This window comes from Podarcis pityusensis (genome assembly GCF_964106645.2).
Source record: "Podarcis pityusensis genome assembly, chromosome: 9".
Taxonomy (NCBI): domain Eukaryota; kingdom Metazoa; phylum Chordata; class Lepidosauria; order Squamata; family Lacertidae; genus Podarcis; species Podarcis pityusensis.
In genome coordinates this window covers 29,724,990-29,752,893 of record NC_138034.1, presented here as the reverse complement: position 1 = coordinate 29,752,893, position 27,904 = coordinate 29,724,990, and the positions used below count along the sequence as shown (strand labels likewise).

The following is a 27,904-nucleotide window of genomic DNA, read 5'->3' as shown; positions in this document are numbered from 1 at the left end:
CAGATCGGGTCAATGGTGGGTGTGCAGCAAGCTGTACAGCTAGCCTGAATCTTTGGATTATAGTGTTGTAGGCAAGGCTGAGCAGTACAGAGAGAAAATATGTTAAGCATCTTCTTCCTACAGTTTGGGAGAGTGGGGTTTTGTCCTGCTGAAGTGTGTTTGTGTGCAGACTGTTCTGTTACTCTAGCACTCTAGTCCCATTTCCCCCCATCACCAATAGGGCACTGAGCTGTTTCAAATATTCTGTTCCTATGGGAGGATTTTGCACATGTGCAACCCCTATTGGGCAGGTGTTTTTTTTTTTCTGGGGAGGGGTGGTCTCTTTTTAAATAAGTAACATTTTCCTGCATACTTGGAGAGTCCTTTGAGTGTGTCAAATTCTGTCTCTGTATTTGGTCCCATTTCACTGATTGGCACAGGACAACCAAGTTTGCTCTTAGAGAGACTGGTGAATAGACTCTAAATAGCATAAGGTCAAACTCTGAAGTTTCATTGCTCAAAATATAACTTTTTTCATGTTCAGTGTTATAATAATTATGTATTGCTGCCTCTAGCAGTCTTCATTTTATCTGGATTCCAGTAGAATACTTAAAGGTGCCATTCATCTCCCCCAACTGCAGCTATAGATATTAATTAATGAGATAGTACAGTGAACATGGTCAGCAGCATATAATACAATTTCATTTTATTTAAAACATATTTTGCATAATATAAAAATATTGATCACAGTGAGATTTAACAATTGTTACTGCTATAAACAAGAATGCAGTACAATATTTTTAATGGAAATAAATTATATAGTTATTATCTTTTTAAAAAATCACAAAGAAGAAAATGTAGGCTGTTTGGTCATTAGAAAAAAAAAATCAAGTTCTTATTGAGTTCTTTATAATGAAGAAAATCCCAGGTTTTGTTTTCTACATTTGCTTTCCACACGTCTTAAGAGCACAAATGAGTCTGTGTCCAATAGTCCTATGATGTCTCTTTGCACAGTAAATCCAAAATGTTAGAAGTCTTTTTTTTAAAAAAAAACAACAGGAAAAATGTACACCAATTCATCAGATGGTATCTTCTTCACTAATTAATAAGTGGTCTTTTCCAATATGTTGGCACACAACGGCAAACTTCTTCACTGTAATAAAATCCAGGATCACAGCGTTTCGTTCGAACTGTACACGGTGGTCTGTAGCAGCTGAAAGAAGTTGGGGGGGAAAAACAGTTGTAAAACTGACATGAGAAATTATTCTGCCTATTCTGAAATCTACAATGTGCTCTTGGAAAAAAGCAATTAATCTATGCAAGGATTCTCTGTAAGGTGTGTGGATTCAAGTGGCCGGCAAACAGAACTGGATACAGTTATAAGTCTTAATAAGTGCTCCGCCTACAGCTGCTTCTCTCTCTCATGTAAGCTCTGCATAAATGGAAAACACCACACAGAGAGGAGCAAGGAAGAGGTGGGTGTAGTTGTGTGAATGATAGTTTCTAGCATCCAATGACGGAATGGATTTACTAGGGCTCTTTTTACTTAGTCATGTTGCTTTCGGATTGGAATAGAACATATCAGAAGCCATTTCAGTGCTTTAAAAATAAATAAAACTCAGCTACTGTTCCGCCCCTCCCCCCCCACCAACTGCCAATTTTCTGGCACCAATGGAAGACATGGTGGTTTTCCCTGGTCTTTTCTGGATTTTCATGCAGGATGAATATTTATTTTATTGTCGCTTGTTGTAACTGAATTGTGAACTGTTCTGTTGTTGCTGTTCTAGTGTTGTTAATGATGCCTTGGATCCAAGGTGAAGTGTGATGTCAATATGAACCATCAAGATGAGGCAATCGTGTATCTGACTCGCTGAGGTGGGTTCTGAAGCAAATACTTCTTCTGTGCACAGTGCTAATAATTACTCATTATCAAGTGACTATAACTATGTAACAACTTTCAAATATTTGAAAACGTTCTAGCTATTTACACAACTACTAACTTTTTCTGGTGCTGAGCTTCTAATTGCAATATCTTCTAGTCCGAACAATTTGTCTGTAATGAACTATCTTACAGATCAGAGTTATTTTCTTTCTTTAAAAAAAAGCCAAGAATTTCTCTCTGAAATAGTCTAATTTTAAAATTACCCAAGCCGGTTTTGCTCATGTAGAGTTCCTGTAACATCAGTGGAAGCAATGTGCAGGTTCAGAGGCTTATATGTATAACATTATGAATTGAAAATGGGATGGAAAGACATCAGTAATTTATAGCACTTCAGTCAGGGAAGTAAAAAAGTACTTTACTAACCAACACTTCATGCTTAGAAGATAAATATTTTGCATCAGTGGATAATTTGTTTCTACAGGGATTGCAGGACAAAGGCTATAAACAAGTTTGTCATAGCATGATAATTCCTTATGGTTGTTTTTAAAACAGGTTGACCTAACATAACCTCACACTGATAGTGCCAAATAGCCTCTGGTGTGTAATGTAGACAAAGCACTAGTCTTTTGCTATTTCAAACACTGGCAGCAAATCAAGAGCGAAAAGTATACGTTTCAAGTTTCAACACAGCTATATTTTAAATTTGTTTTAAAAATTGTCTCTGTTTTATAAAAGATAGTTTAATGATCTCAATTAACATTCCTCCTGATTAATAGCTTATGCATTTCAGTTTACAAATAAAATATTAGATGTCTGCACAACAAAATACACGGGGGGGGGGGGGGAGAGACTTCCTGGACAGAGGGAGGACACTTTCTTTTGTCTCTGTCCCTACATGCCTTTCCCTGCTCCCATCTAACTTGAACTCAGAAAAGTGCTTCTGTATCTGGATTTTTAAAAGTAGATTGGTACACCTACCTCCATGGACCCAGCTCTGGGGACAAGCCCCATTTCTTGAGCTGGAACTGCCCTGGTTGGGTTTGCTCTGAAAATGTGACTTTTTGAAGACATCTGAAGGCAGCCCTATATTGGGAAATTTTTAATGTCTTATGTTTTTACAACTTTTTATATGCTGTAAACTGCCCAGAGTGGGTGGGGTATAAATAATAAAATTATTACTATTGTACTCACGAAGCACATGCCCTTCAAGGTAAACCCAGCCCACCTTGCTGTATTTCTTTTCCAGGCAAGTGCCCGCCTGCTTTTAGTGGTAGAAGTATCCTTATTGTGTGTATGTTTGTGTGTGTGTATGGGGTGGGGAACAGTGTTGAGGACATACATCTCAAGGCACATGCCCTCTAAGTCTAATTCTCTTTCCCCTTGATACCCTGATCCACTTTCTTCCTTCAGCCTTCTGTTGATTATATATGCACATTACGCTCTAGTGCCAATATTCAGTATTCAGTTCTGGACCCATGTCTGTTTTTAAGTATGTAGGGAAATATTCACTAAAACACATATATATTAGTGAAAGCAACATACAGAACTGCATTAGGGGAACTAGTTTTGCAAAATGTGGAAATTTATCAACATTTAAATGGGAGAATCTGTTGCATCCTGTTTCAAGGTCCAAAACACAGCAGAGTAATGGCATCACCAACAGTTCCCTTCCTAATAAATAAGGGACATTATTGGGGTTCAGGCATTCTATGGAAAACCCATGTGAGCATATCCCTCTTTGGGAGAATATGCAAACAGCCTTAGCTACTTTTGCAGAGGTTATTCAGGGAGATGTGCCATACTCTTTTGTACAATGGACTACATATCATGCTGTTTTCCTCACAGTAGAATCACATTCAGTTGTATGGCTTATTCTAGGTTGCTCTTGGCTCTGCTTTCTACAGCAAAAGTAATATATATAGTAGGCAGATAACTACTGGGAAGAAAAATGCTAGATAATGCTCATCATATGAAAAACTATGCTGGAGTTAGTGTTGTGGCTCTTCTCTGCATGAATCATACAGAAGTTAAAGAGGAATAAGTTCTTACAGTGCATTCATTTAACCACAGTGTGTGTGTGAACCTACATCCAACAGTGACAGCTCGGTTTTAAGGACAGGAACAGGATGTAAGTTGGATTTGAAATCTACTAGGATGTAATTTTGCTAGTATATTTATTAGGATTTTCAAATACAGCTAAGGATGGCACATGCAGAGAAATGTGTGTACCAAAAGGTTGTGTTTGAAACAGGAGATTGTATTCTATAAAAACTAATTCGATACTGTATTATATGTTTGTAACAGGATTATAGTTACACTGGAGCCAATTCTTGCAACAAATTAGCACAGCTATGAGGAAATCTGCAAAGAATGAGGAAGAAACATCCTGGGCCAACCTGTTCCATCTTGTGGTGAGCTTTGTTAAAATAACTTGTCACACTTGTTCAACTCATTTGTATATAATACACAATTCTAAATCTCAAGTTACACAACACCTACTGGAAACAAAACAACCTGGTGCACACATAATCCTAGAGAATATATTTAAAATTAGATTATAATGGGAAATAATCCATAATGGAGTAATTGTTCAACTATAAGTTTACTCCTGAAGTTTCTTCCTATTAAATTAATCCCCATAACCATATTGTGGTAGGTCTTCCTATAATATCATTTTTCTAGCAAGTCTTTAATTGGCTTAAGGAGAATAACCTTGTTGGGCTGGATATGGCCTGTAGATTCTACATTGTCTATGGTGTTTCCCCTTGAAAAAGCTTAAAACTTGCTGTATAATCTTAATACACTTTTCTCCAGGTCCTAGATGACACTGTAAATAACAACTATTAGGTGACTTCCATAATTTTTTTAGGGATAATATCTGAAATCAATGCTATCTGGTATGTGCTGAAGAAAATGAGATTATTTAGTGGAGGGAACAGCATTGTTCAGAGCTCTGCTTTTGCAAACATCTGTTTCATCAATGATGCAGTTGTATACAGTAATATTCTCAAAGATGGATTACATGGGCAATGTAAACATACATGACTAGTGTCAAATACACTTTCTGTTCAGGTAGTCCATTCTGTATGACAAGTAACATGTTTTATCTCCAGACTAGTAAAGTACTTTAACTCTGATAAGCATCAGACAACTGCTAAAGATCAAATATGTAGCATGATTATTAGAAAATTTGAGAAACTGTTACCAATGTCTTTTATCAGGACAAAAATAACATCTACTGTATTTTTCGCTGTATAGGACGCACTTTTTCCCCTCCAAAAATTAAGGGGAAATGTGGGTGCGTCCTATAGAGCGAATGCAGGTTGCGCGCCTAAGCCCAAAGCCAGAACAGGGAGACGGGGTGCTGCACAGCGCTCCGTCTTGCTGTTCTAGTTTGGGGTTGGCTGTGCAAAGCCTCCACAGGGCAGCGGGTTGCCTTCACCCCGCTGCCCTGCGGAGGCTACAAAGGCTGTCCCTGAAGCCTCAAGCCTTTGGAGCGCAGCGTGAGTTCCCGCTGCACTCCAAAGGCTTCAGGGATCTTTGAGGCTGGCGGTGGGGGGAAGCAGCGCTTCCCCCGCCAGCCCCAAAGAGCAGGTCGATAGGAACCTGAAGCCTCTGGAGCCCAGCGGGAACTTCTGCCACGCTCCAGAGGCTTTGGGTTGCCTTCACTGAAGCCTGGAGAGCGAGAGGGGTCAGTGCGCACCGACCCCTCTCGCTCTCCAGGCTTCCAAGGTAGCTGCCTGAAGCCTCCAGAGTGCAGCGGTAACTCCCGCTGTGCTCTGGAGGCTTTGGGTGAATGCACGTTGAACGCACCTTGTTTTAGAGGGGGAGAACAAGAAATTTTTTCCCCCCCTGTTCTCCCCCTCCTATGGTGTGGTGCGTCCTATAGAGCGAAAAATACGATAATTTAATAGAAGTTGCAAGACAAAGTATTTCAGTTGTTTTACTTACCTGCATGTCTGGTGATTAAATCTTTTTCCTTTCAAGAAGCACTTGTTTGGAGATTCTACACATTCACAAATACACTTTGCAGAATTTAGTGGCTGATGTTTAGGACATGTTCTTTTACATACACATTGGCACTTTTCTTCATCAAAATCCTTGCTGGGGCCACATGAGCTAGGCAGCAGTTTATTCTTACATGTACACTGGCATGATGTTCTATCCAGTTCTTTCTGAGGTCCACAGCTGGAAGGCCTCACTCCCCCTTTACAGACACACTGGCAGGTTTCTTCATCAAGCTCCTTATTAGGTCCACAGATATCATGGTATCCTTCAGCAGTGTCTATAAACACAACAAACATTAGAAAAATAAATAAATTTTGCTTCAGGCATTGAAAAAAGTGAAACATATCTGCTACTTTCACGTTTTTCATACCCATGTCTAAATCACTGAATTTGTAATGTGGAGTGAACAGCCAGTTATAAAGGATTAGAGAATTCTTAATTTTAAAAAGTTTATGTGCATATAATTTTTATTTTGCTTGAATAATGCCACGTTAAGTGAATGCAACTTCTCGAGCATATTTGCTTACCGGTATCCCCAAGGTAAGAAGAAAAACTGAAGTCATGCTGAGCCAGACATCTGCAAATCTGATTATTCCAGATATGATTTTTTGGGCAAGTTTTGTTTGCCACATGACACCTAGGGATAAAATATTGCATTATTTAGTACACTGAAAATGCAAGACAAGAGTTTTTGTGCATGGGTCACAGATGCAGACAAATGAAACCTAAGATATATTTGATTGCATTCACATTGGATAGAGAGAGATTTTTCTTCCTTCCTCATAATACCAGAACCCAGGGTCATCTAATTAAGCTGAAGAGTGGGAGCTTTAGGACAGACAAAAGGAAGTACCATATTTTTTGCTCTATTAGACACACTGGACCATAAGACGCACCTAGTTTTTAGGGGAGGAAAACAAGAAATAAGAAAGCAATGCAAAGCATCCTGAGCTAACAGGGAGCGCTCCTCCATCTTCGCTCAGGAGGCTTTGTGGGTCTATCCCCTATTGCACTATTTTAGTGTTGTTAGCCGCCCTGAGCCCGGCTTCGGCTGGGGAGGGCGGGATATAAATAAAATTTATTATTATTATTATTATCCCTGAAGCCAGGAGAGCCCTCCTGGCTTCAGCGAAAGCAAGCCTATTGGCTTTCCCCCTACCTCCTGCAAGAGCCGCACACTCTTTAAAGGGAGCACTGCTCTTGGGGGCTTTTCTGGGGGTTGGGGGAAGGGACAGAGCCGCACACTCTGTCCCTTCTCCCACCTCCCACAAAAGCCAGGGATAGCCACGCGAAGCCTCCGCAAGGCAGCGGAGCTTCTGCTGTCCTGGCTTCTTGCTTGGCCATGCGCAGCCTCTCCCAGGCAAGGGGAGCCTTCATCCCACGCCCAGGAGAGGCTGCGCGTGGCTAAGGCTCCCCCAAGAGCCGCGCTCCCTTTAAAGAGCGTGTGGAGTGTGTGGGCTCTTGGGGGCTTTTCCTCAAGGAGGGAGAAGGGCAGCTCTTCTCCCTCCTCGGGGAAAAGCCCCCAAGAGCCGCACACACACTCCACGTGGCTCTTTAAAGGGATCGCTGAGCCAGAGCCTCCTGCCTGCATTTGCTCCATAAGACGCACACACATTTCCCCTTACTTTTTAGGAGGGGAAAAGTGCGTCTTATAGAGCGAAAAATACTTCTCACAGTGTATAATTGAACTCTACAAGAAATAGATATGAACATCAGCTTGAATGGTTTTAAAGGGGTACTCGACAAATTCAGAAAAGGTAAGAGCTATCAATGGCTACTAGAATGAATTGGGATTTACAGAATTAGTATTGCCTATTACAGCATGCATTTGTTGTAAAGTGAAGTGGCATTGTTCACTGCCATTCCATTTCCACCCAATACATGCCGCATCCTAAAAACCCCTGCAAAGTCCTGAGGGCCATAGTGGGATATTGGGAAATGCCTATTGCATCAATTAATCCAGTAAGTCTGTGGTTTAAACTCAATTTGCAGACATTAAAACACTCAGGGTAATGAGCTCTAACATATACAAAATGTCTCCTCTGGAAAATTCCCCACAAACTGTTTTATGATTTTTGTGTGTTTTTTCCCATTCTTCTGTATACAACTCAGTATGTTTTGAAATAACAATTAAAAGAATTAAGCAAGCACAGTCTGAAAGAGCACACCTCAGACTTCAAATTGATTTATAACACATTGAATTTACATGCAATTCACAATAACTAAACAACTGTTGTATTGTTGCTTAAAAGTTGAAAAACGAACTCCCCGCCACATTCTATGATCCTTATTCAGTATTCAATACTCTGGCAAACGGTTGTGGAAGACTGTTCATAATTTAGGTTGAAAATACTTCTTAATATCAAAAACAATTGTTTATTTAATTTAAAAACTAGCTTGACTAAATATCTGAAGTGTTGCAGTCCTTTCATGACTCAAACTGAGTCACACTTTTTGATGTAAGGTTCACACTCTAATACATGAATCGGCATGAATTTTTGCATAAAGCTAATGATGGCATAACCTTGTCTTCTGATTTTTTTTTAAAAAATCAACTAAATAACTTTTTCCTAAAATTTTGTATAATTTTATAATACACTTGTTTAAATATTTGTCACCAGGAACCTGCATTGTATTCTAGAGTTTTTAAAACAGAGTAAGAAATATGCAAATCTAATACTTACTGTGTTTGTGTAACTGACAAGGACCTTCTAATGATTGAATGAACTTGTCTGTAGACATCAAGTTTGGACATGCATCGGCAGGATGTATGATTCGCGAAACTGATTGTTACAGGTTTGGGACCATGAGACAGTGGCACAGTTATTTCAAATAACTGCACAAAAATAAAAGGGGAACAAACAGAAATAAAAGTTTTTATTAAAAGCAAAAATGAGAGCAATGTGTTAGCTTGCTGCTTATAATGTTTTTAAAATGTTTTAATTACTTAAACTGTTTCAGAATTCTTAAATAAACCTGTGGATGTGTTTGATGCTCTGGGCTCCTTTGGGAGAAAGAACAGTATATAAATACAATAAATAAATCTATCTCTCTTTTAATTTGGAACCAGCGAAGGCAGTGAATGTCTGGAGGTGGTTGGAGGATGGATGGCACCTAACAGATTGAGGTTGAATCCTGACAAGAAAGAAATACTGTTCTTTGGGGACAGTTGGTGGGTGGGCGTGGGGGACTCCCTGGTCCTGAAGGACCAGGTGCGCAGCCTGGGAGTCATAGCTGTTCATGGAGGCCCAGGTCAATTCTGTGTCCAGGGTAGCTTCCACCAGCTCCATCTGGTACTCAAATAGCAAACAGAACTAAATTATATGACATCATTTCCATGCAGCAGCAAATACATCCAGAGGGTGCCCTGGTTGTGGTGGGGGACTTTAATCAAGCTTGTCTGAAGACAGTTTTTCCTAAGTTTGAACAGTATGTGAAATCACCCACTAGAGGGAAGAATATCTTGGATCGAGTGTACTCTAATCTGAAGCAGGCGTACAGGGCAATCTCCCTCCCCCCACTTAGGTTCATCTGACCATTCCTTACTCTTTTTATGTCCGAAGTACATCCCCCTTAGAATCTGGCCAGAGGGGGCTCTTAGTCAGCTCCAGGACTGTTTTGAAAGAACTGATTGGCGTGTGTTTGAACATCAAGATCTGCACAGATACACATATGTTGTACTTTCCTATATTAAAGTGTGCACCGACAATGTAACGGCAGAGAGGAGCATTAGAGTTTATGGGAACAGCAAACCCTGGATGACTGCTGAAGTTAGGTCACTCTTGAAAGCCCGGGATACTGCCTTTAAGGCAGGGAGCATAGACACATATAGAGAGGCAAGAATAAAGCTTAGGAAAGGCATCAAGGCGGCAAAGCAGCAATATAAGCTCAAGGTTGAGAACTGCTTAGCTGAGAACAATATGAAACAAGTGTGGCAAGGATTGCAGCACCTCACCAACTATAAAGGCAATATGACAAACATGGTCACGGCCAATGATATGTTGGCAGAGGAGCTGAACATCTACTTTGCCCGCTATGAGGCAAAAAGTGCAGATATCTTGGCTCCTGTCTGCCAGCCTACAAATTCACAGCTGCTTGTTTTATATGACCATCAAGTGAAAGCTGCATTGCGGGCGGTGAATCCCAGCAAAGCTGCTAGCCCAGAAGGGGTGCTGGAAATAGTGGTAAAAGATTGTGACGATCAATTAGCAGGGGTCTTGACGAGGATTTTTAACATCTCTCTGCAAACCGCTTGTGTTCCATCATGTTTGAAAGTGGCCACCATTATCCGAGTCCCAAAGAAAACAACAATTAACTGCCTAGTTACAAAAAAAGCAGCCGTACAAGGCGAATTATGTAAATAATGTCACATTATTGGCCCTATTTGGACATTCTTCTCACAATTAATACTAACATGTGGGGAAGTGGAACCATGCTGGGAAACTGTGCACAAAATGAAAACATACAGGAAATGTATGTTTGAAGGCTTTCCCTTTCCTTTAAGTGTTTGCTTGGTCACATGGTAGCCAGAGGAAGGGGCTACTCAATGTGGCCCTGCTTATTGCTTGTGTGTTATTATTAACTAATAATAAAATTAGGCTCTCGTTTGGTCCCAAAATAATGATATAGTGCTGGGAGATTGGGACAGAATGTTGGGATTCTTATAGTTCTACAACAAATGCATTCATATTATATTTTACAATGTAAACAACAGAACAATGTATTCCTTTTAAAGCAGATCCAAATTTCAGCGCATATTTCAATCACATGCAGACACTGAGAGCTTAAAACAAACCCAGAATGTAGCTGAGATAACAACCTACCGTTTTACTGATGAAGCTTGTGCTGATATTCATACACTGCAGCCCTTCACTATTGCAGCAACCTCCACATCTGTAGATGGACACACATGGAGGTTTAAAGAAGGTGTTTGTTGTTGCTCCATACTCTCTCCCCACATCTACACATACCTCACGTGGCATGCATTGAGTTTTTCTCCACTCATTATCAATACCTGCCAAGTTACAGGGAAAGCTCATAAGTTATAACACAGGTTTTCTTAATAGTTCAAAATCAGATTCCCCTGAAAGTAGTTAAAACTTGCTTATTAAATGGACCATGTTTATATAGAAACTGAGTTCTGTAAAAAGCAAACACAACAGCAGCAACGACAATATCAGGGTTCTTTAATGCTAGTTCTCTAACAGTAGTCTTATTACCAGGGATTATCCACACTAACCTCCAGAGCTTTCCCCGTGCAAACCCGCTCTTTAAAGCTGAATTGTGGAAAACCTGGATTGTCATTTGTTGTGCTTCAGCTTTAAAAGTGGGGAAAACTCCAGGGTGAAAGAAGAGCACTTGGATATGGAGCTTTAAAGCATGGACCTGTACATGGAAACAGCAGGACAAAAGGTAAGTGGGGATAAGTCCTTAGGTACACTTGAGCCACTGGTGAAAATGCTTTGTGGAGCAGGCTAGAATAGTCTCTAGAAAAGGCACTGGGGATCTAGAGAAGGGCAGAGCAAGCAGGGGGTGGGGCTTGCAGGTGGATTTAGGGAAGAATAGGAAGAAGAAACAGGAGCAATAAAGGAGAGAGAGGTATGGCAGCTAGAGACCAATGAAAGAGTATCAGAAGGCAAGTCACATAAATTAAGGGAAGGCCAAAAAGGAGGATTCTGAGAAGGAAAGAAAATCTGACAGATGGAATGGAAGAACAGAGGTAGATATGCCTTGGAGCATTAGAGGTGAGGAATCACCTACTGGCTTGAAATAACCAACCAAATATTTGCTCGTAGGTTTCTAGCACTTATAAATGATTATTGAATGGTTCCTTAGCAAGGTTCCAATAGTTGTGAGAAAACCTAGCTGGAAAAAATCTACAGAAGAGAAGAAAACTGATGTTGCTTACCTTTAACAGATGTTGTTTGAGTGGTCATATATGTAGTCACAAAAAGGGGATCTGTGTCTGTGCAGAGCACCATCCTGGAACTTTCTAGAACTCAAGCCTGAGAGCTGATGCTCATGCCCCTAACCCTCAAAAGGGAGATATATCTCTTTTACATATGCCTGAAGGGGCAGTACGTGCACTTCTATTCAGTTTCTTCATGATTGTTGTGAGAATATCCCACCAAAAGAAAGGAGGCACCTGCAGTGGGAAAGGAGGGTGGATTGTGACTTCACAGATGATCACTTGAAGAACATCAGTTACAGGTAAGCAACGTGTTTTTCTTCTTCATAGACTCTGTGCAGCTACACATATGGAAGACTAGCAGCCAACATACATGGAAGGAAGCGCTGGTGTTATTATGGGGGGGGGGGGGGGAGTTGTCCAGAAGAGCTCTCCCAAAGATTGAGTGAGAGGTTATTTTCACTTCCAACACACAATGCTTTATTAAAGTGGAAATATAGCCACTTTGCAGAGTTCTGGTAATATTGTTGGCATCCATCTGTCTCAAGAGACAATGGAGTGGACTTCTGGGGATGAAGTCAAACTGCTACAATAGCAGCATTGAAGTGACCTACCTGGGGCACAAGCCTGGGCATTGTGGATGGATACCCTGGGCTGCCCAGACGACAAGAGCCCTCTCTCGCTTTGCTGATATAGTCCAAAGGAAAGCAGAACAATATGCTTGGGGCCAGCTTGGCTGCAATAGCTGCCAGAAGGAGGCGTACAAGGCGCCACCCCTCTTAATGTAATGAAATACCCTAGAAAAAAGGTAGCAGCATCTGGGGAAATGAACGCTATTGGGAAGAAACACAAAAGGCCCTTTTCAGATTCTCATAGCAAGAAAAAAAATGCTTATGTTGTTGTAAAAAGCAACTGTTCTGTCCAGATAGAAAACTAAAACCCCTCCAATCATCTATGTACAGACAAGACTGGAACAATTAATCCACATGACTGGAACCATCAAGTCCCTTTGGAGAATAAAATGTGAAACAATCTAAAGGAGGACAAACCACAAACTTTTCTCTGTCGCCATTCAAATAAGTTGAATCAAAATGCAGAGCACATTGTTCACCAAGTATCCTTGCCAACATGTGTTCACCAAAAAAGATTCTTAAGAAGAACACATCCTGAAGCTGAAATGAATTCAGGGAAGCTCACACCAGCAGAGTAAGAACTGAGGGAAACTCCAGGACTGGACACTGATACTGGGAATTGTAAACTGTTAAGACCTTTAGAGGAAAATGTAACAAATGAATAAGCAAACACTTAATATTACTTCTAAAGGATGGTGTAATGAAGAACCCAGATGTTAAGAACAGCTAAAACCTGAACAGCAGGTTGAGCAGATAATCTGAAGCATGATTAGTGGAGTTTGCAAAAGCAGTAAGAATTGAATCTATTTCATTGTATAGGATTGCCTCATGGAAGAATATCATTTTAGAGATCCCTAAGAAAGCTGTATATTCAGGCTGTTAGGCTCATCATTAGTGCATTTGGGTGCACTATGGTCAGTGGGGATGCAGTTTGTCCCATTGAGTGACACCATACGTAGCACTCTTGGAATGATGCAAAAGTGCAGGAAGATATGTAGAGAGGTTCTTTCAGTGGTGGGGATCTTGATCTGCTCTGCTGCAGAATTAATGGTATTTAGAGATGGTGAAAAGGTCCATCAGGGGATAACCCTAGAGACTGAAGCAGATATCAAAGGTTCAAGGCCTTGAACAAGTTTGTGTCAGCTTGTCTCTTTCCAATATTGATTCCAATATTAATAGGGAATAGGGAATAGGGAATGATGATGTTGAAGCCAATACCATCAGTACTGGAAGTTTATAGAATTGAAGGAATAAAAGAGGATACTGTTGCAGGAAGTGGCATTGATATTGAAGCTGAAGCTGTAGTCTCAGGGTCCAGAGTTAGGGTTCAAGATGAGATGTTCTGAACAAGAGCAGTCAGCAGGTCGGTAGGAGTTTCAGCAAGGTCAAACTTGGAAGTGGTGCAGGGCTTGCTACTTGTGTTGAAGCAAGTGGTTTAGGATGATAGTAGTATAATTGTAATGCTGCTTTTCCTTTGATTCATGAACGGGAAACCTTTTTTTGGATGAAACCAATTCTATGGGCTCAATTCTTTCCTTTTCAGTCTTTGTCCTTAAGTCTATTGGTAAGCAGAGACTGATGAACTGACACCTGGGTCAGAAGGTTGGTAGGGACAGTGGATAAACTGAGATTGGGGACAGATATGTTGTCTCTATGTAGGAAGTCTTGGGTACCATACTTTTTGTGGTCTGCAAAGCTCATTCCACATAGATAAGAACAGCAATTCCTATGAGCTTGCTTAGTGCAGTTTTGGCAATGAACAGGAATCAACTGTTTAGCTTCCTAAACAGATCAGACAGCAGTTATTATCCTGCTTTAAACAGCTTGCTATCAGAGGTGGGAATCTTCCACAATTTCAGCACTTTTTAAGAGAGATCAGCTGCACCATAGGTGCATGGGGACAAAATGCAAGGGCAATACTACCAAATATAAATGTAGCTAGTGGTTATTTTTTAAGGAAGTTAGAAAGAAAAAGAAAAAAGGAACCTTTTTTTTTTTTTTTTTACTAAAATAGGGTGAAAGAGCAATTTCCTGAGAAAATTTTCCGTTTTGTTGCCTTTGTGGTAGTCAAAAGAGAAATGAGTGGGAAGGCACATACTCAAGGCATGCATGATTAGAAAACATCTTCTGATGAATGGGTGGGGGTGGGCATGACACCAGCTTCTGGTCATGAGCTCTAGAAAGTTTCCAAATGGTGCTTTACTCAGCTGCAGAACCCATATATGTGCCTGCACAGAGACTACAAAAACACAGGGCTGGAATGAAAGTACTATAGATCCAGACCTATTTCCAGATAAAGGCTTCCTTGTCGTAACTTTCCACAATTCTAAAGCTAGCTATCCAAACTGGAATGGGATGCTAAATCCTCCTCCTAGTCTAGGACTGGGACACAAAACTAAGGCTGCAGTTTTAACCCCTTAATTTTGGGCTGGCTGGGTGGGTGGTTGTGCTTCATCAGCTGGCCTCCTACAAGTGCAACCTCCCACTTCTGTCCACAAAACTGCTGGTAGTATCCCTGCCAGTGGGCCCAATTGCTGTGCCAGCCTGCAACTGGAGCATGAATAGGGCCCTATCTGACTTTCCTATTTCCTTTAACTGCTACCACCAAGAACACACATGGCAGCGGCAGCAGGGAGTTAGGATTGCTCTATTGAGTTGTTACATCCAGAGACTGCATCAGGAGTTACACCTGTCAAATCATGTGAATCAAATGACTCCTAGATATCGGCAGATAATACTTCCTGCTTCTTTGGTCTGGATAATTTGTCAGACAAACTGCCAGATGAGCATATCTGTACTTCACATTTGGTCTGCCCTCCTTTTTCCTAGCTTAGATTTCCCTCTGTCTGCTATGCCTAGGTTGCTGATCTTGGTCTTGGAAAAAACCTGCAAACCTCACCTATTTTTCACTATGTACCATATTTTTCTGTGTATAGGGCAATGTTTTTTGCAAAAAGAAAAGAAAAGTCAAAAATGGGTTTTTCTTATACATGGATGGTGAATGCACAGGGAGGTTTTTTCCTCCCCCAAAAGCTGAACAATTTTGGATGATCTTGGGTGTTGGTGGGGCATGCTCCACTGCTGCCAAAACATGCATGCACAGACCCCACCACTGGGGGTTGCTACGCTGGTACCGGTGCTTTGAATATTTAATAAAATATCAAAGTTGCTTTGTTTGATGTTTAAAAGGAGGGGGGGTTGCCTTATACATGTGGGCATTTTATACACAGAAAAATATGGTAGCTCAAAAAGCTGCAAACAGTTATGGAATTTCTTGTTATTAGTGAGGGTTTGAGGTTCTGACTATGCTAAATTATGCTTTAACATAACATTTTAGCAGTTTTTCCCCCCAGAATTTAAATTTTAAAAAACCGATTTACAGTATCTGGTGGACATTAAATTTTCAACACTTACTTTTCAAGATCTCGGGATTGTAATGTGCCGCAGCAAATTTTACTGGATTTGAATCCTCTGATCTTGCATCGAAGCTGGACTGTTCCCTATTGTGTTGCCAGCTCCCTTTCCTCAACTGACATTTGAACATTTTCCAGTATTCTGGATAAAGTACTGTCATGAGTTCATCCACACTGGATACAGACCGCAACTGCTCTTCCAACTCTTTACTTGCATGAGTCTGCTAAAAAAAGAGCAAAAATAATTACTTTCCACATTATACAAATGTTTATATATATATTAATATGATCAACGGCAAGTAAGGAAGTCTCTTTCCCTATAGAGACTTCATTATCAAAAATGCATTCAAGTCTGTCTAACTATCTACCTACCTACCTACCTTCTTAGTTTTGTTAAGGCTGTTATGAAAGTACAAGGAGGAAACAATATATTGACTTTGTTAGCCCAGTATATTGCCATTATTGGTCCAAACAAACTGCCATTGGGGACACTTACAAATGAACACCAACACCAAAACTAGTTTTAGGCAAACATGAATAAACTACAAACAAAGATTCTTCGTTCAATATCACATAGGCTGCAATTCTATGCATGCTTATTTAGAAACAAGGCAGGCAATGTCAGCTAAACTTATAGAGCCTTCAAACACTGATTTTGTGTCCCACTATGACAATGATTTAGCATAAAGTAAAAACAGTGCACTTTAATTTGATGAAAAGAAACATTTAAAAATTAATTAAGAACCAGGGGGGGGGGGCAATGCAGTGAAAAAGGCAGCAAGGGGAGGAAGAAATAAAAGCAGGTTAATGATCTTTTCTGAATTTCATTGTTCCATTTTCTATAACTATATCATTGTATACTTTTAATACAGTGGTAACTCGGGTTACAAACACTTCGGGTTACAGACTCCTCTAGCCCAGAAGTAGTACCTCGGGTTAAGAACTTTGCCCCAGGATGAGAACAGAAATCGCATGCTGGCGGCAGCGGGAGGCCCCATTAGCTAAAGTGGTACCTCAGGTTAAGAACGGTTTCAGGTTAAGAACGGACATCCGGAATGAATAACCAGAGATACCACTGTATATATATATATATATTAAATAATAGTTTTTAAGAGTACACATTTACAATACACCTTCTGGATTATGTTGAAGCAGTCTTTTTGAATTTGCAGTATGTTATGCAATTAACGTGAGGAAAAAATAAAATAATTAACAACATACTTTTTTCAAGATAATGGTCTCAAATATTTAATGCCTTCACCCTAAAGGAATTTCAGTCACATGAAATTCTCCTTTATTCTATCTTGTCATAATATAATAGCCCTGCCGGCTGATGAACTTAGAATGAGATTTAAGCTACTTCAGGTGCAAGGAAGTTTATTTTGCATGAATAATTGGGGAAAGTATATTCATTGTATATATTGTTACCAAAAAAAAACACCCCAGCAACTGTAAAAAAAATAATCCTCAGTTGCTTAATGAAATAAATGCTCAAGCATCTGCTCAATCTAGCAATACAAACTAAATGTAGTTTATACTTTCACACCATGGCTTTTTTCTTTAAGTCATCCCTGGTGCCCATTATTAATTATAAAGGTCAAAGTACTTAATACTTGGCTGAGCCTGAAACTCATAATTGATGGTGTGACATGCAATAATACAACTTAATGGATTTATAGTGATCATAGTTGTCAGCACATTTCATTTTCAAGGATTTGTTGTGAGAGCTTTTAATGGAAAAGTGATGTCTATAAACCTTTGTGTTCATTTACTTGTATGCAGGACAAATTGGTTAATGGAAATGTATCAAGAGGGGCCAAAAGATGTGTTTATATGGTTGGCTGCTGGTTAGCAGAGACAGAATTATAGCTGTTGGTGCTTGGGGTTTGTGGAGTCCACCAGAAGAAGACAACAATGATAGAATAAGGGCCTTGGAGAAGAAAAGGAAGGCCTGAGAAACAGGCTTGGTTGCTGGCTTAGTCACAGACAAAGGGAGAACCTGTAAATCATGTCCTGAAAAGGAGCAGTACTGCACTGCTGGCTCTGAACTTCCAATGCCACCCCAATTTTGAAACTGCAAAATTCTGACAAGGCCTCTCCTCCTCCCGGAGGGGAGCTGTTGTGAGCGGGAAACGATTCCCGCATCACGCAGGGGGCGTTCTGCCCCCTGCCCCGTCGTCATGACTGCTGCGCCACGCCCCCGGCTGGGCACCCAATCCGGATGCACAGCGGGGGCGTGGCTTGCCGCTCAAATGCGACTGCGCCAGCCATTCTCTCCATTGCGCCCGCATTTTCACTACGATTCACCCACCCACCACTCCCTTTAGAGGTTAGCTTTTCCCTTGACTTTGCTATGGACCTCTGGTTGGTCGCCCTGGTTGCTCGGGGGGCCTGGTAGGAGTTCTTTCCAATTGGCAAATTGGCACCGACCTCTTGGTTTTTTCCGCCTACCTCGTAGCAATCGTCACAACTTTCATGGTATTTGGCGGTTAGGCATTGGAATGTGTTGTTGGTGTGTGGAAGGGCAGGTGTGGCCATCACCTACCCCTTCAATTTTGGGTATTCCGTTAAAGGAATCCGGCGGTTGTGGATCCTGTCCGATGCCTGTGTGGCAGGGGGCCATGGCACGACCCTCGGTGACATCAGGGGTGAGCTTATAGTTGTATTAGCATCAACAGGCTCCCCCGTCTGGTGGTTAACCCCTCTTCAGACTCACCCCTCTCCGAGTGAGTGGAGTCTAATTTTCCGTGGTCCAGTGCCTAAGCCAATACCTTCTCACATGCTATAATCAATAAAGTTGTGGCCTTTTCTTGCCCATTAACCCAATATACCGTGTCCATGTGTCTTTATTCCCCAAGCGGGGATCGGGTCCTCAAAATCACAACCATTTTATCCAATCATTATGTTATTAACAATTTTATGTAACAATGCATTTTTAGAAATGGAATGTTTTCTGTGAAAAATGTTCTGCCACATATTATTCCCCAATTACAATTCAAAACTCAAGCTATATGCCTGGTCTTCTCCTTGCCTACAGAGACACATACTTGGGAGGTAAAGTGCCTTGCAGCGGTGAGATGGAAGGCTATCAGTTACTTGACAGAAGGCGGAATGCAAGTGCTGTTTAAAGCTTTAAATAGTAGCTTGTGTTAATGAAAGGGAAGCATCTGTTCTTCATTAATTAAAATATTATCTTTCATATAGTTGTATTATATTTTCATTATGATAATATCCTTATTTACTATATAACATTTTAATTTGTGATAATTTAGTGGCCCACATCTCAAATGAATGTTGCTCATCTCACTTCTTACCACTGTTTATAATATGCTATAAATTAATAAGCAACATTCTTTCTCTGGCATATGTTTGAATGGTAATAACTAGAACTTTTGACTAAACAGAAGTAAACTATAGCCCAAATGTTTAACAAGAGACGATCAAAGTATGTGAAGTAAGCAAATATAAAGAGCAATTCTGGAGAAAATCCACCCCCGCCTTAGTCCATGAGTATCATGCAATAAGTTCCAATGCAAATGCTGAACTTTATTCCAAAACAAATGGAATAATGTCATAAGGCATGGATTCAGAACTGTTAAACAATCCTTGTATAGTTTACAGATCTGAACAGAAATATTAATCGGAAGACCACCTACTTTGTCATGTTGCCTTGTTCTAACAAATATTTCAAATTTAAGCATAGTAGGCCATGAAGAAAAAACCTACATAAAGGATTGCCAAGCCAACAAATGGCTCAGTTCAAAAATAGTGAAAAGAATAGTCAATAATGACAACATAAATTAACTCCCAATAATTCAGTGCATAAATAACATCTCAAAAAGTAAGAAGGAATGTAAAGGTAGTGATAAGCCAAGCATAAACATAAAAAGGAAGACATTTTATTGGATTTGTCTTTTGCTGTAGAAGGCCCTATGTCTGCGGAAACATGGTGGGCTTCACAAGCCTGCAGGTCACCTTATAAATAATCAGGAATGGCACAGTGAAAAAATATTTTTGCCATTTCAATGACATTTTAACTTGCAATCCACAGGCCATTTAGAACGGATCTGCCCCTCCCACACAAATTAGTATCAAAGACTCCCACAAGCAAAACCAAGTATTTCACATGTCAGTTCTGAAATGTGGATCACGAGTGTTATTGGCTTTTCTTTCTTCTTGTAAATGTACCATCTGCTGCAAATATTGAGACTGCTGTTTATATATACATTCACTGTAAAATACTCTGATAATACAAAGGCTATTAGATGAAGGAGAAAACTGGTTTTAACATAGGCATTTGTAATCGCCACACCATACAAGATCTGCATAAGGAGGCATGCAGCCATGGCTTCCAGCTGAAGGAAAACCAAGTGAATAAAATTTCTCTAAATGAGATTTTACTGCCTACATCATTGCTAACCCAAATATTATATAATACTTTTTGTATGGAAATCAAGTTCTTTCCTTTTAAGTCATTTGGAACCTTTTCTTTATCTTACTGCCAATGGATGGAGAGTGGTCTGCTGTATAATCTGCGTTGGAGAAATTGCCATTTTGCTACAAGAGAGTAAGAATCTCTCTTCTAAACCTTCCTCTCCAACAGCACTGTCCTGTAATGGAAAGTGCTACATATCCTGCACATTGAAACATAAGCTAGGCAATGTTTCTATTTACATTCCATTAACAGGTAGCTATTTAATAATAGCATTTCAGTATTAAAAATTGGCACTCTATTTGCAATCTTACCTTTCAGTGTTCAAAGAAAAATGTTTTCTGAAGAAAAAATGTGAGAAATTCAGTTTTATTTTACTATTTATTTCAGTTCAGATTACCAGTATTTTCACTGTAAAGGAACATGCAAAAGGTAAAACTGAAATATTTTAATATGTTTTATTTTTATTTCATGACTGTCTAGTCCAACATTTTGATATTTCAAACAACATATCTTTCTTTGTAATTCAGGGTTATAAGTATTATGGGTGTGTGCAAAGTTTCAGTCAAGAACTAATTCTGTTTAAGTGTTCCACTTAAATATGCTATAAGCTGCATGATTTATCAAATCCAGTATATAAACAGAATAGTCTGGTCTTACGTTGAGAACAGTTAAATATGGTTCTTGTGTAACATGTAAAAAAGTTCAAGAAGCAAGTTAAGATGAAATATTTCCATGAGAATTTCTAACATTTTACACAGAGAGAAACTTCCAGGCAGACACTAGAAATATTATAAAAGGTCACTGGGTGTCAGTTGTTAATTTACAATGGCTAAAAAGTCCAATTCCAGATGTTAATAAGGTCTCACATTGAATATATTAAGTGGTCACTGTGCTTCCTGCATGTAATAACCAAAATGATTTAAGAAACAGCTGAATTCATTAAAAAAAATTCTTCAATTTTCCATAATTTAAAGCTCTGCCCATCATACAAACCAAAGAAAGAGTTTGTGGAAAACTTTTAATTGAACACCATGTTTACTTGCACACCCAAAATAAGAAAATAATAGAGAAATGAGATATGCTAATATCTTCAACCTAGTAGACCTAAATCAGAAGTACAGCATCTCATTCTACCTGCATAGTCACATCATATATTCCCCTCTCTGTACAGATATGTAATTTCCCTACTTTATAGCTGAAAGCATATCCGGCAAACTGTAGAATATAATTATTATAATCAGATGATATACAGGTAGCTCACATCTTATGCAGGGGTTACGTTTCTTGCCATTGAATGTACAGTATAAGCAAAACTGTGTAAGGCCGGAATACCCCCAGATACCATGTGAGACCAGCATAGAAAGGTACCATCTGGATCCAGCCTTGGATAGAAAGCTACTCAAAAAGGAAGTGTCACTCCTGGATCTTTTCAGCATTTCTTGAAAGTTTTATGGTGATTTTTTACTTAAGGTCATTCTGAACACAGAAAAAAGTAAGGTGCATTGCAGCGTGGTGCCAGGGATTTATTTATTTTTTAAGCTACATTTGCCTCCAGGCTTTCTCCTGCAAACTTTGTTTGCACATTATTTTTCCTAAATGCACTCATATTCTTGTGATGTGTCTTTTGAAATAGGCATATCAACAAGAAGTAACTGGAACGGAGAGTATGGCCATATAAGGACATCTTTTAATCCTAATCTTCCTTTAATGTGCATTTCAAGAAAAGAAAAATCCAGGATCACTTACTAACTGGAAATCGGATACTGGTATGCTGACAATAAGCACTGCATTGCATTTGGTCTTAATTAATTAATTAATTAATTAATTATGTATGCCACCTTAAACCCACGGGTCTCAGGGCAGTTCACAGGACAGAATTCCTGTTTTTTTTTTGTCTTCACCTGTTCTTCTAAACCCAATCCAAACTGTTTGGCCCTGCTTTGTTCAAAGTGTCATTTGCCAGTTTGGATGTAACAGCAGGCTATCATACATAACTAATTGATTAATATTATTACTAGTACTACTTGTACTTTCTTTTTAACCACCCTATTTCTGAAGATCACATGACCTTGTAAAGTTGGTTTGTTAGTGGAAGAAGATCCAGCTGGCCTCCTGATTCAAATTTGCTTTTTTTCATTCTCCCTCCCTCCCACCTCCCAAAAGGGATGTTGTCCTGCAGGTCTCAGCCAAGGATGAGCAGCCAGAGCATGAGATGCTGGCCAACAAGATATCATAGAATCACAGAGCTGAAAGGTGCCCTGAGGATTATCTAGTCCAATCCCCTGCAATGCAGGAATATTTAGCTGGCCCGTACAGGGATCGAGCCTGCGACCTTGGCATCACAAGCACCACACTCCAACCAACTGAGCTAACTGGCAGGTATTCAATGGACCATAAGATGGAGCAGGCCAATTCGCTCATTGCACTGCTAAATAAACAAATGGTTGTGCAGTACCATGTTGTGCTTATGTACTTGGAACTGAATGGATGCTAGTAGTTTGATACCCCCCAGGTGAAATTCTGCTCTGGTACAGAACTGGGCCGCTCTCAAGTGAGAGATAGGAGAGGAGTATTAGATGGCCCGGTGGGTATGGGGCATGAGCCCATTAGTGCTTTAGAGATGGGAAGAAAAACATTCTTTGTATGTGGGTTGTAATCCTGTTGAGTATGAATGGTTTATGTGTGAATAGGTAGTATCTGAGGTAGTGAATAGTGAATGACTGTAGTGGTTGTGTGAGATGGATAGTAAGATTGGATGAGTAATTGTATGAATAATGTGTTTGATTGTAATTTCATACTGCCTTGTAAAAGGTTAAAGGTAAAGGGCCCCTGGATAGTTAAGTCCAGTCAAAGGCGACTATGGGGTTGCGGTGCTCATCTTGCTTCAGGCCAAGGGAGCCAGCGTTTGTCTGCAGACAGCTTTTCGGGTTGTGTGGCCAGCATGACTAAACCGTTTCTGTTGCAATGGAAGCCAGAGTGTGCGGAAACACAGTTTATCTTCCCGCTGCAGCAGTGCCTATTTATCTACTTGCACTGGTGTGCTTTCAAACTGCTAGGTTGGCAGAAGCTGGGACAGAGCAATGGAAGCTCAGCCCATCACGCAGATTTGAACCACCAACCTTCTGATTAGCAAGTCCAAAAATCTCAGTGGTTTAGACCACAGTGCCACCCGCGGGCCTTGTAATGCTCTCTGAATTTACTTGATATTGTTTTTATGTATAGGGATATTGCTGCTGTGTTTGTGTTTTTTCTTATGTAAATCATTTGACATAGTTTTAATGTACTTATATTTTTATGATTGCAAACCACTTCAATATCTTCAGATAATATAAGCTGCCTATATATATATATATATATATATATATATATATATTGGGGGGGATTAAGTTAAATTAAGCTAATCCAGAGAGTCTTACCTCAGAAACTCAAAAGACAATATACTCTGACGTTTCAACTTCCTCCAAAGGCTTGAGTAAATAAATATGTCCTTAAAAGAGGCTGGAAAGAGCAGTGAAGGACCCAAAGTGAGGGAGTTCCAACCAAGATATAGGTTGAATACACCTTCATGTGTGTGAAGTTGAGAAGAAGCAGAAACAGATATGAATCACTTGAGCTTACGGTTCATTCTTAACTCTCTGAACTATAGAAACATTTGCATTCAAGCTTTCCTTTTCTGTCTGAATGCACTCTCTGTTTTATTCATCTTATGCCAATTGTAAGACCTACTTGTACAAGACTGTGTATTTTATGTATTCTGTAAATATAACAGGGTAACTTCTGAACATAATGCTAAACCACCATTTGACACTATAGGAATGAGCTGAGTAAACCTTGTAGGCTTTCCTACTCCAGCACAGATGAGGGAAGGATATTTAAGTTTTTGCTTTTGTTGTTTATTGTGCAAATTGAGAGAGTGATGAGTGTTCACTACAGTTTAGGGCAGAGGTTGTGAACCTGTGGCATTCCAGATGCTGTCTCGTTAGCCACAGCCATCAAGGCTAATGGCCTTGTGTGATGGAAGTTGCAATCTAGCAGCACCTGGAGGGCCACAGTTTAGCTAACCATGATTTAAGGAAACAAGTCAATCATGAATTATGGTTTGAAGTTGGCTTCCTTCCTTCCCTAAACCTTCACCAGCCTGATGTCCTTCAGATATTTGGGACTACAGCTCCCATCCAGCATAGCTGGAGCGCACCAGGTTGGTGAATGATGCCTTGAACTATAGTTAAGACAAATCAGAGTTTATCTGGCTTCAGACACAAAGAGTAACTGCAGTTAGTTGAAGATAGACGCAAAAGCTTCCTATCTCCTTGCAGCAGTACCAGAGGAAGGGGGGGGGGAGCACATAAGTTTGGAAAACCTTGCATGTATGCTAAGCCATAGTTTAATATTACATGCAAACTAATATTAAATAATATCTAATTTATTTGCTAAACTACATACATTTCTATTGTATTTCCATATGACTAAGACTTCTTGTTGCTGTGAATGTCACTTCCACAAACCTGTTCTAATTTCCCTTATTGAGTTTATTTTGATGAAAATATTTTGCATAGATGCAATGTACCCCTCTCAAAAAAATGAAAGTGAACTTGAAAACGGAGCAATTAATTATCATGTCAATAGTAAACCCCAAAAGGGATTAGATTTAGTGTTTTTTTTGATAGATAAAATAAATAAATGCAAGGGAGAGGGGAAATGAAATACATATGGACACAAATGTATTTTAAAAATGCAACTTAGTAGTTAGCCAGAATGTAACATTTTGAAGATCAAAATATATTTCTTTAATGGTTTATAACATCAAAACTGCAATGCACCAATATTTTCCTTTCTTTCCACAACAATCAGATATAGCCATTACTCAAAATATTTTGACAAAGAAGAAAGGAAGTCTTTATTACCATGAAAACAGATTTGAGTCAACTAGTATATTAGATTTATGCCACCTGCCTCCTGACATTTGCTTGGCATACATAATGAGTCCAGGAATTCTAGCTACCATGGCTGTTATGAAATGACAAAATAGATTATGGGTGCCGCAAAAATGATGTCTATAGTAAATGTAACATAGCACTTGTTCTCTTTGTGCTTAGCTTATTCAGGAATTTTTAGAAAAGTGCAACCTGTGCAGTTAATCATACAGTGCAACTCATACAGCACGTTGGCAACAAACATTCACACAGTTGTTCCAAAATAATTTTACACCATTTATCAAATATGTGAGAAAGAGACAATAAATGCCATGAAAACTTACAAACTGCCTAAAATAAAGTGAACTTGCAATTTCAGATATTACTAGGTTCTTACAAATTATTGCCTCAGTTTTTCGTTTTTTCTTGTTTTTTAAATAAGTTCAAGAAGGTTCAAGAAAAGGGTAAGTTCAACGTTGTTCCCGGTAGCTGTGAGGTGCTGATGAAGCAGCATATGAAGTAATAAAGAAGACAGGGTGCCAGCGTTTCGCCCTAGCAGTCCATGCAGTTGAGAGGCTGCTGCTGTTCTTCAGTTGTCTCGTGCCATGGATGCGTCTACTAGTGCTAACTGATAATAATCCAAACGGAATCTTATCAGAATCAACACAATACACTTCTAGGTGTTCAATTAAATACAAAGTAAATATAAATTATCCCACTATATACAAAGAATTAATTTTGATGCAAAAGTTCATAATTATGTCTCTGAAGAGACAATTTCTTGATCTTAAATTGCACGCATCGGGTTTCAGCAATGGATCAATACACTATTGTGTGAATATTTGTTGCCAACGTGCTGTATGAGTTGCACTATTCAGGAATTGTGGCAGAAGCATCCAGTGCATCATTGAATGAGAGCTGGTGAGTGCTTAGGGGCCTGTGCTATGAGATGGAAGCTTCTAGTGTCAATCTCAGGTCTACCGTGAACTTTCTGGTTGTGCTTCAGCATGTCTCACAGGCTCTACTTTATAAGAAAGAATAAAATTAAGCAATCTTACAAGAGTGTTGCAAGTTTACCCTGATAATGAATATGAAATGCTTTGATCAATTATAATTATGTATAAATATGTATATTTGTATGTATAAATATTAAGAGGCTATACAATACCTGTATATAGAGGATTCCCCTAGGACTCAATAGAATCCTGTTGCCTGGGCTGTCCATTGACCAATGTATGTAAGAGAATGCTTCTAGGAATGGAAGCCCCTCATCTCTCTGCCATGCAAATTATTTGTGCTCCAGAGCAGAAGTAACTTGTAGAGTACAGAGAGAGACAGTTAGATGGACATTGGTGTTCATAGACATTTCATTCCCTGCAATGACATGGGTTGATATGCAGGAGAAGAGAGAAAGAGAAACTTATGTGGATCCCCATGCAGAGGACTTGTACCTGTACTCAGAACGGATTGGGCCCTAACCCCTCCCAAAACTGAAAACACTATTGCAATGTGCATTGCAATGTATTTGATATGGGAAGTTTTATGTCTGGTAAAAGTTTGTTTAACTGTTGCCTGGGGCCTTAACTGACAGCTGTGCGGAAGGACTGGTGTATGCATATTTTGATTGATGGGTGCAGGTTTAGAATTTTCAGTTGGATAGCATGATTGGCTGGGACTGGAGTAGAAGAGCCAGAATAAGTGTATGTAACAGCTGAGTGCTGGTCAGCAGAGGGAGAGTTAGGGTTGTCGGTGCTTGGCGTTTGTGGAGTTGGTCAGAAGACAACATCAAAGGAAGAGGTTTGTTAAAGAAAAAGGAAGACCTGAGAGGCAGATGGATTGGCTTGGTGGCTGAAGACTTGCTGAGTATGGCTGAATCATTTGGCTTAGGTTGAACAGACAAGATCTCTAGGGTAGTACAGGAAGACCCACCTGCACTTCAATAAGTCAGTAAAGGGTTTGGGGAAAAGGCTTCTGGCAAAGTCCTTGCTTATAGTTTTGGTGAGGCTTAACTGAGATGGAGAGATTAAAATGGTAATTTGGCTAAAGGGTTTTAACAGGATAATCAATACCTTAAACAACCTTAGTTGTTTAAAAATTTCTGAGAACAAGCATTCAGAACAACATGAAATATGTAAACAAAAGGATCATTTTAAAATGTTTTTAAAACATGCAATAAAAATCACATCACTTACGCACTTCTTAGAAAGTGCTTGATGTTTGATACAGTCCCATGATTATATCTGATGTTCCTGTGTACTCCATTTGTGAATATTTTTCCAAAATTTGCAATTCAGAGATCAAATAGAATGCTAGACTGTTATTATTTTCACCATAACTAAATGAGAATGGAATTTTTCATATAGACTTCTAACCTTCCTTCCATTAAAGGACAAAGAAAAGATTCCTAAACAATGTTGCAGAATAACAGGGAGAAGCAATAGAATAAATCTCTACAGAATGTCTGAGGGGATCATTTTTAGATAGGTGAAAGCATCGAGCTCTTAAAGAAGTAAGGCAGAGGTACTAAATAACAAAAGAGTGGGTTGCTTTTTTCTGATTTTTGGAAACTCTTCTCCATCTACCCCTAGTGAAAGAATAGGCTGTTTTTCTATCTCTTTAGAAAGGTGGGGGTGGAGTGGGAGAAAGAATGAGAAAAATTCTGAGATGCATGGATTTGGTATGGCATTTACCTTTTATTGATGATGAAAGGTAGGTGAGGGGTGTGTTCTTCTTT

The 27,904-nt window shown here is 39.6% G+C and overlaps 1 protein-coding gene and 1 long non-coding RNA gene across 4 annotated transcripts in view; one reads left to right on the top strand and one right to left on the bottom strand.

The window, feature by feature from the left end:
• Positions 1 to 668: 668 nt before the first annotated feature.
• VEGFC (vascular endothelial growth factor C) overlaps positions 669 to 27,904 on the bottom strand; it is a 40,821-nt gene continuing 13,585 nt past the window's right edge. For 2 of the 3 annotated variants that reach the window (XM_081021735.1, XM_081021736.1), the window contains exons 2-7: positions 15,824 to 16,043; positions 10,693 to 10,883; positions 8,554 to 8,705; positions 6,397 to 6,506; positions 5,813 to 6,146; positions 669 to 1,192 (exon numbers count right to left, since the gene is read on the bottom strand). In XM_081021735.1, the coding sequence (XP_080877861.1) occupies positions 1,078 to 1,192; positions 5,813 to 6,146; positions 6,397 to 6,506; positions 8,554 to 8,705; positions 10,693 to 10,883; positions 15,824 to 16,043 (1,122 nt within the window). In that variant the 3' untranslated portion in view covers positions 669 to 1,077. Of the gene's footprint in view, positions 1,193 to 5,812; positions 6,147 to 6,396; positions 6,507 to 8,553; positions 8,706 to 10,692; positions 10,884 to 15,823; positions 16,047 to 27,904 lie in introns of all 3 variants that reach the window. The other variant, XM_081021734.1, reaches the window with a different exon arrangement.
• LOC308485780 lies at positions 1,189 to 23,525 on the top strand. The gene is made up of 3 exons (XR_013990767.1): positions 1,189 to 1,854; positions 4,166 to 4,272; positions 22,421 to 23,525. It is a non-coding gene; the product is annotated as an uncharacterized lncRNA (long non-coding RNA).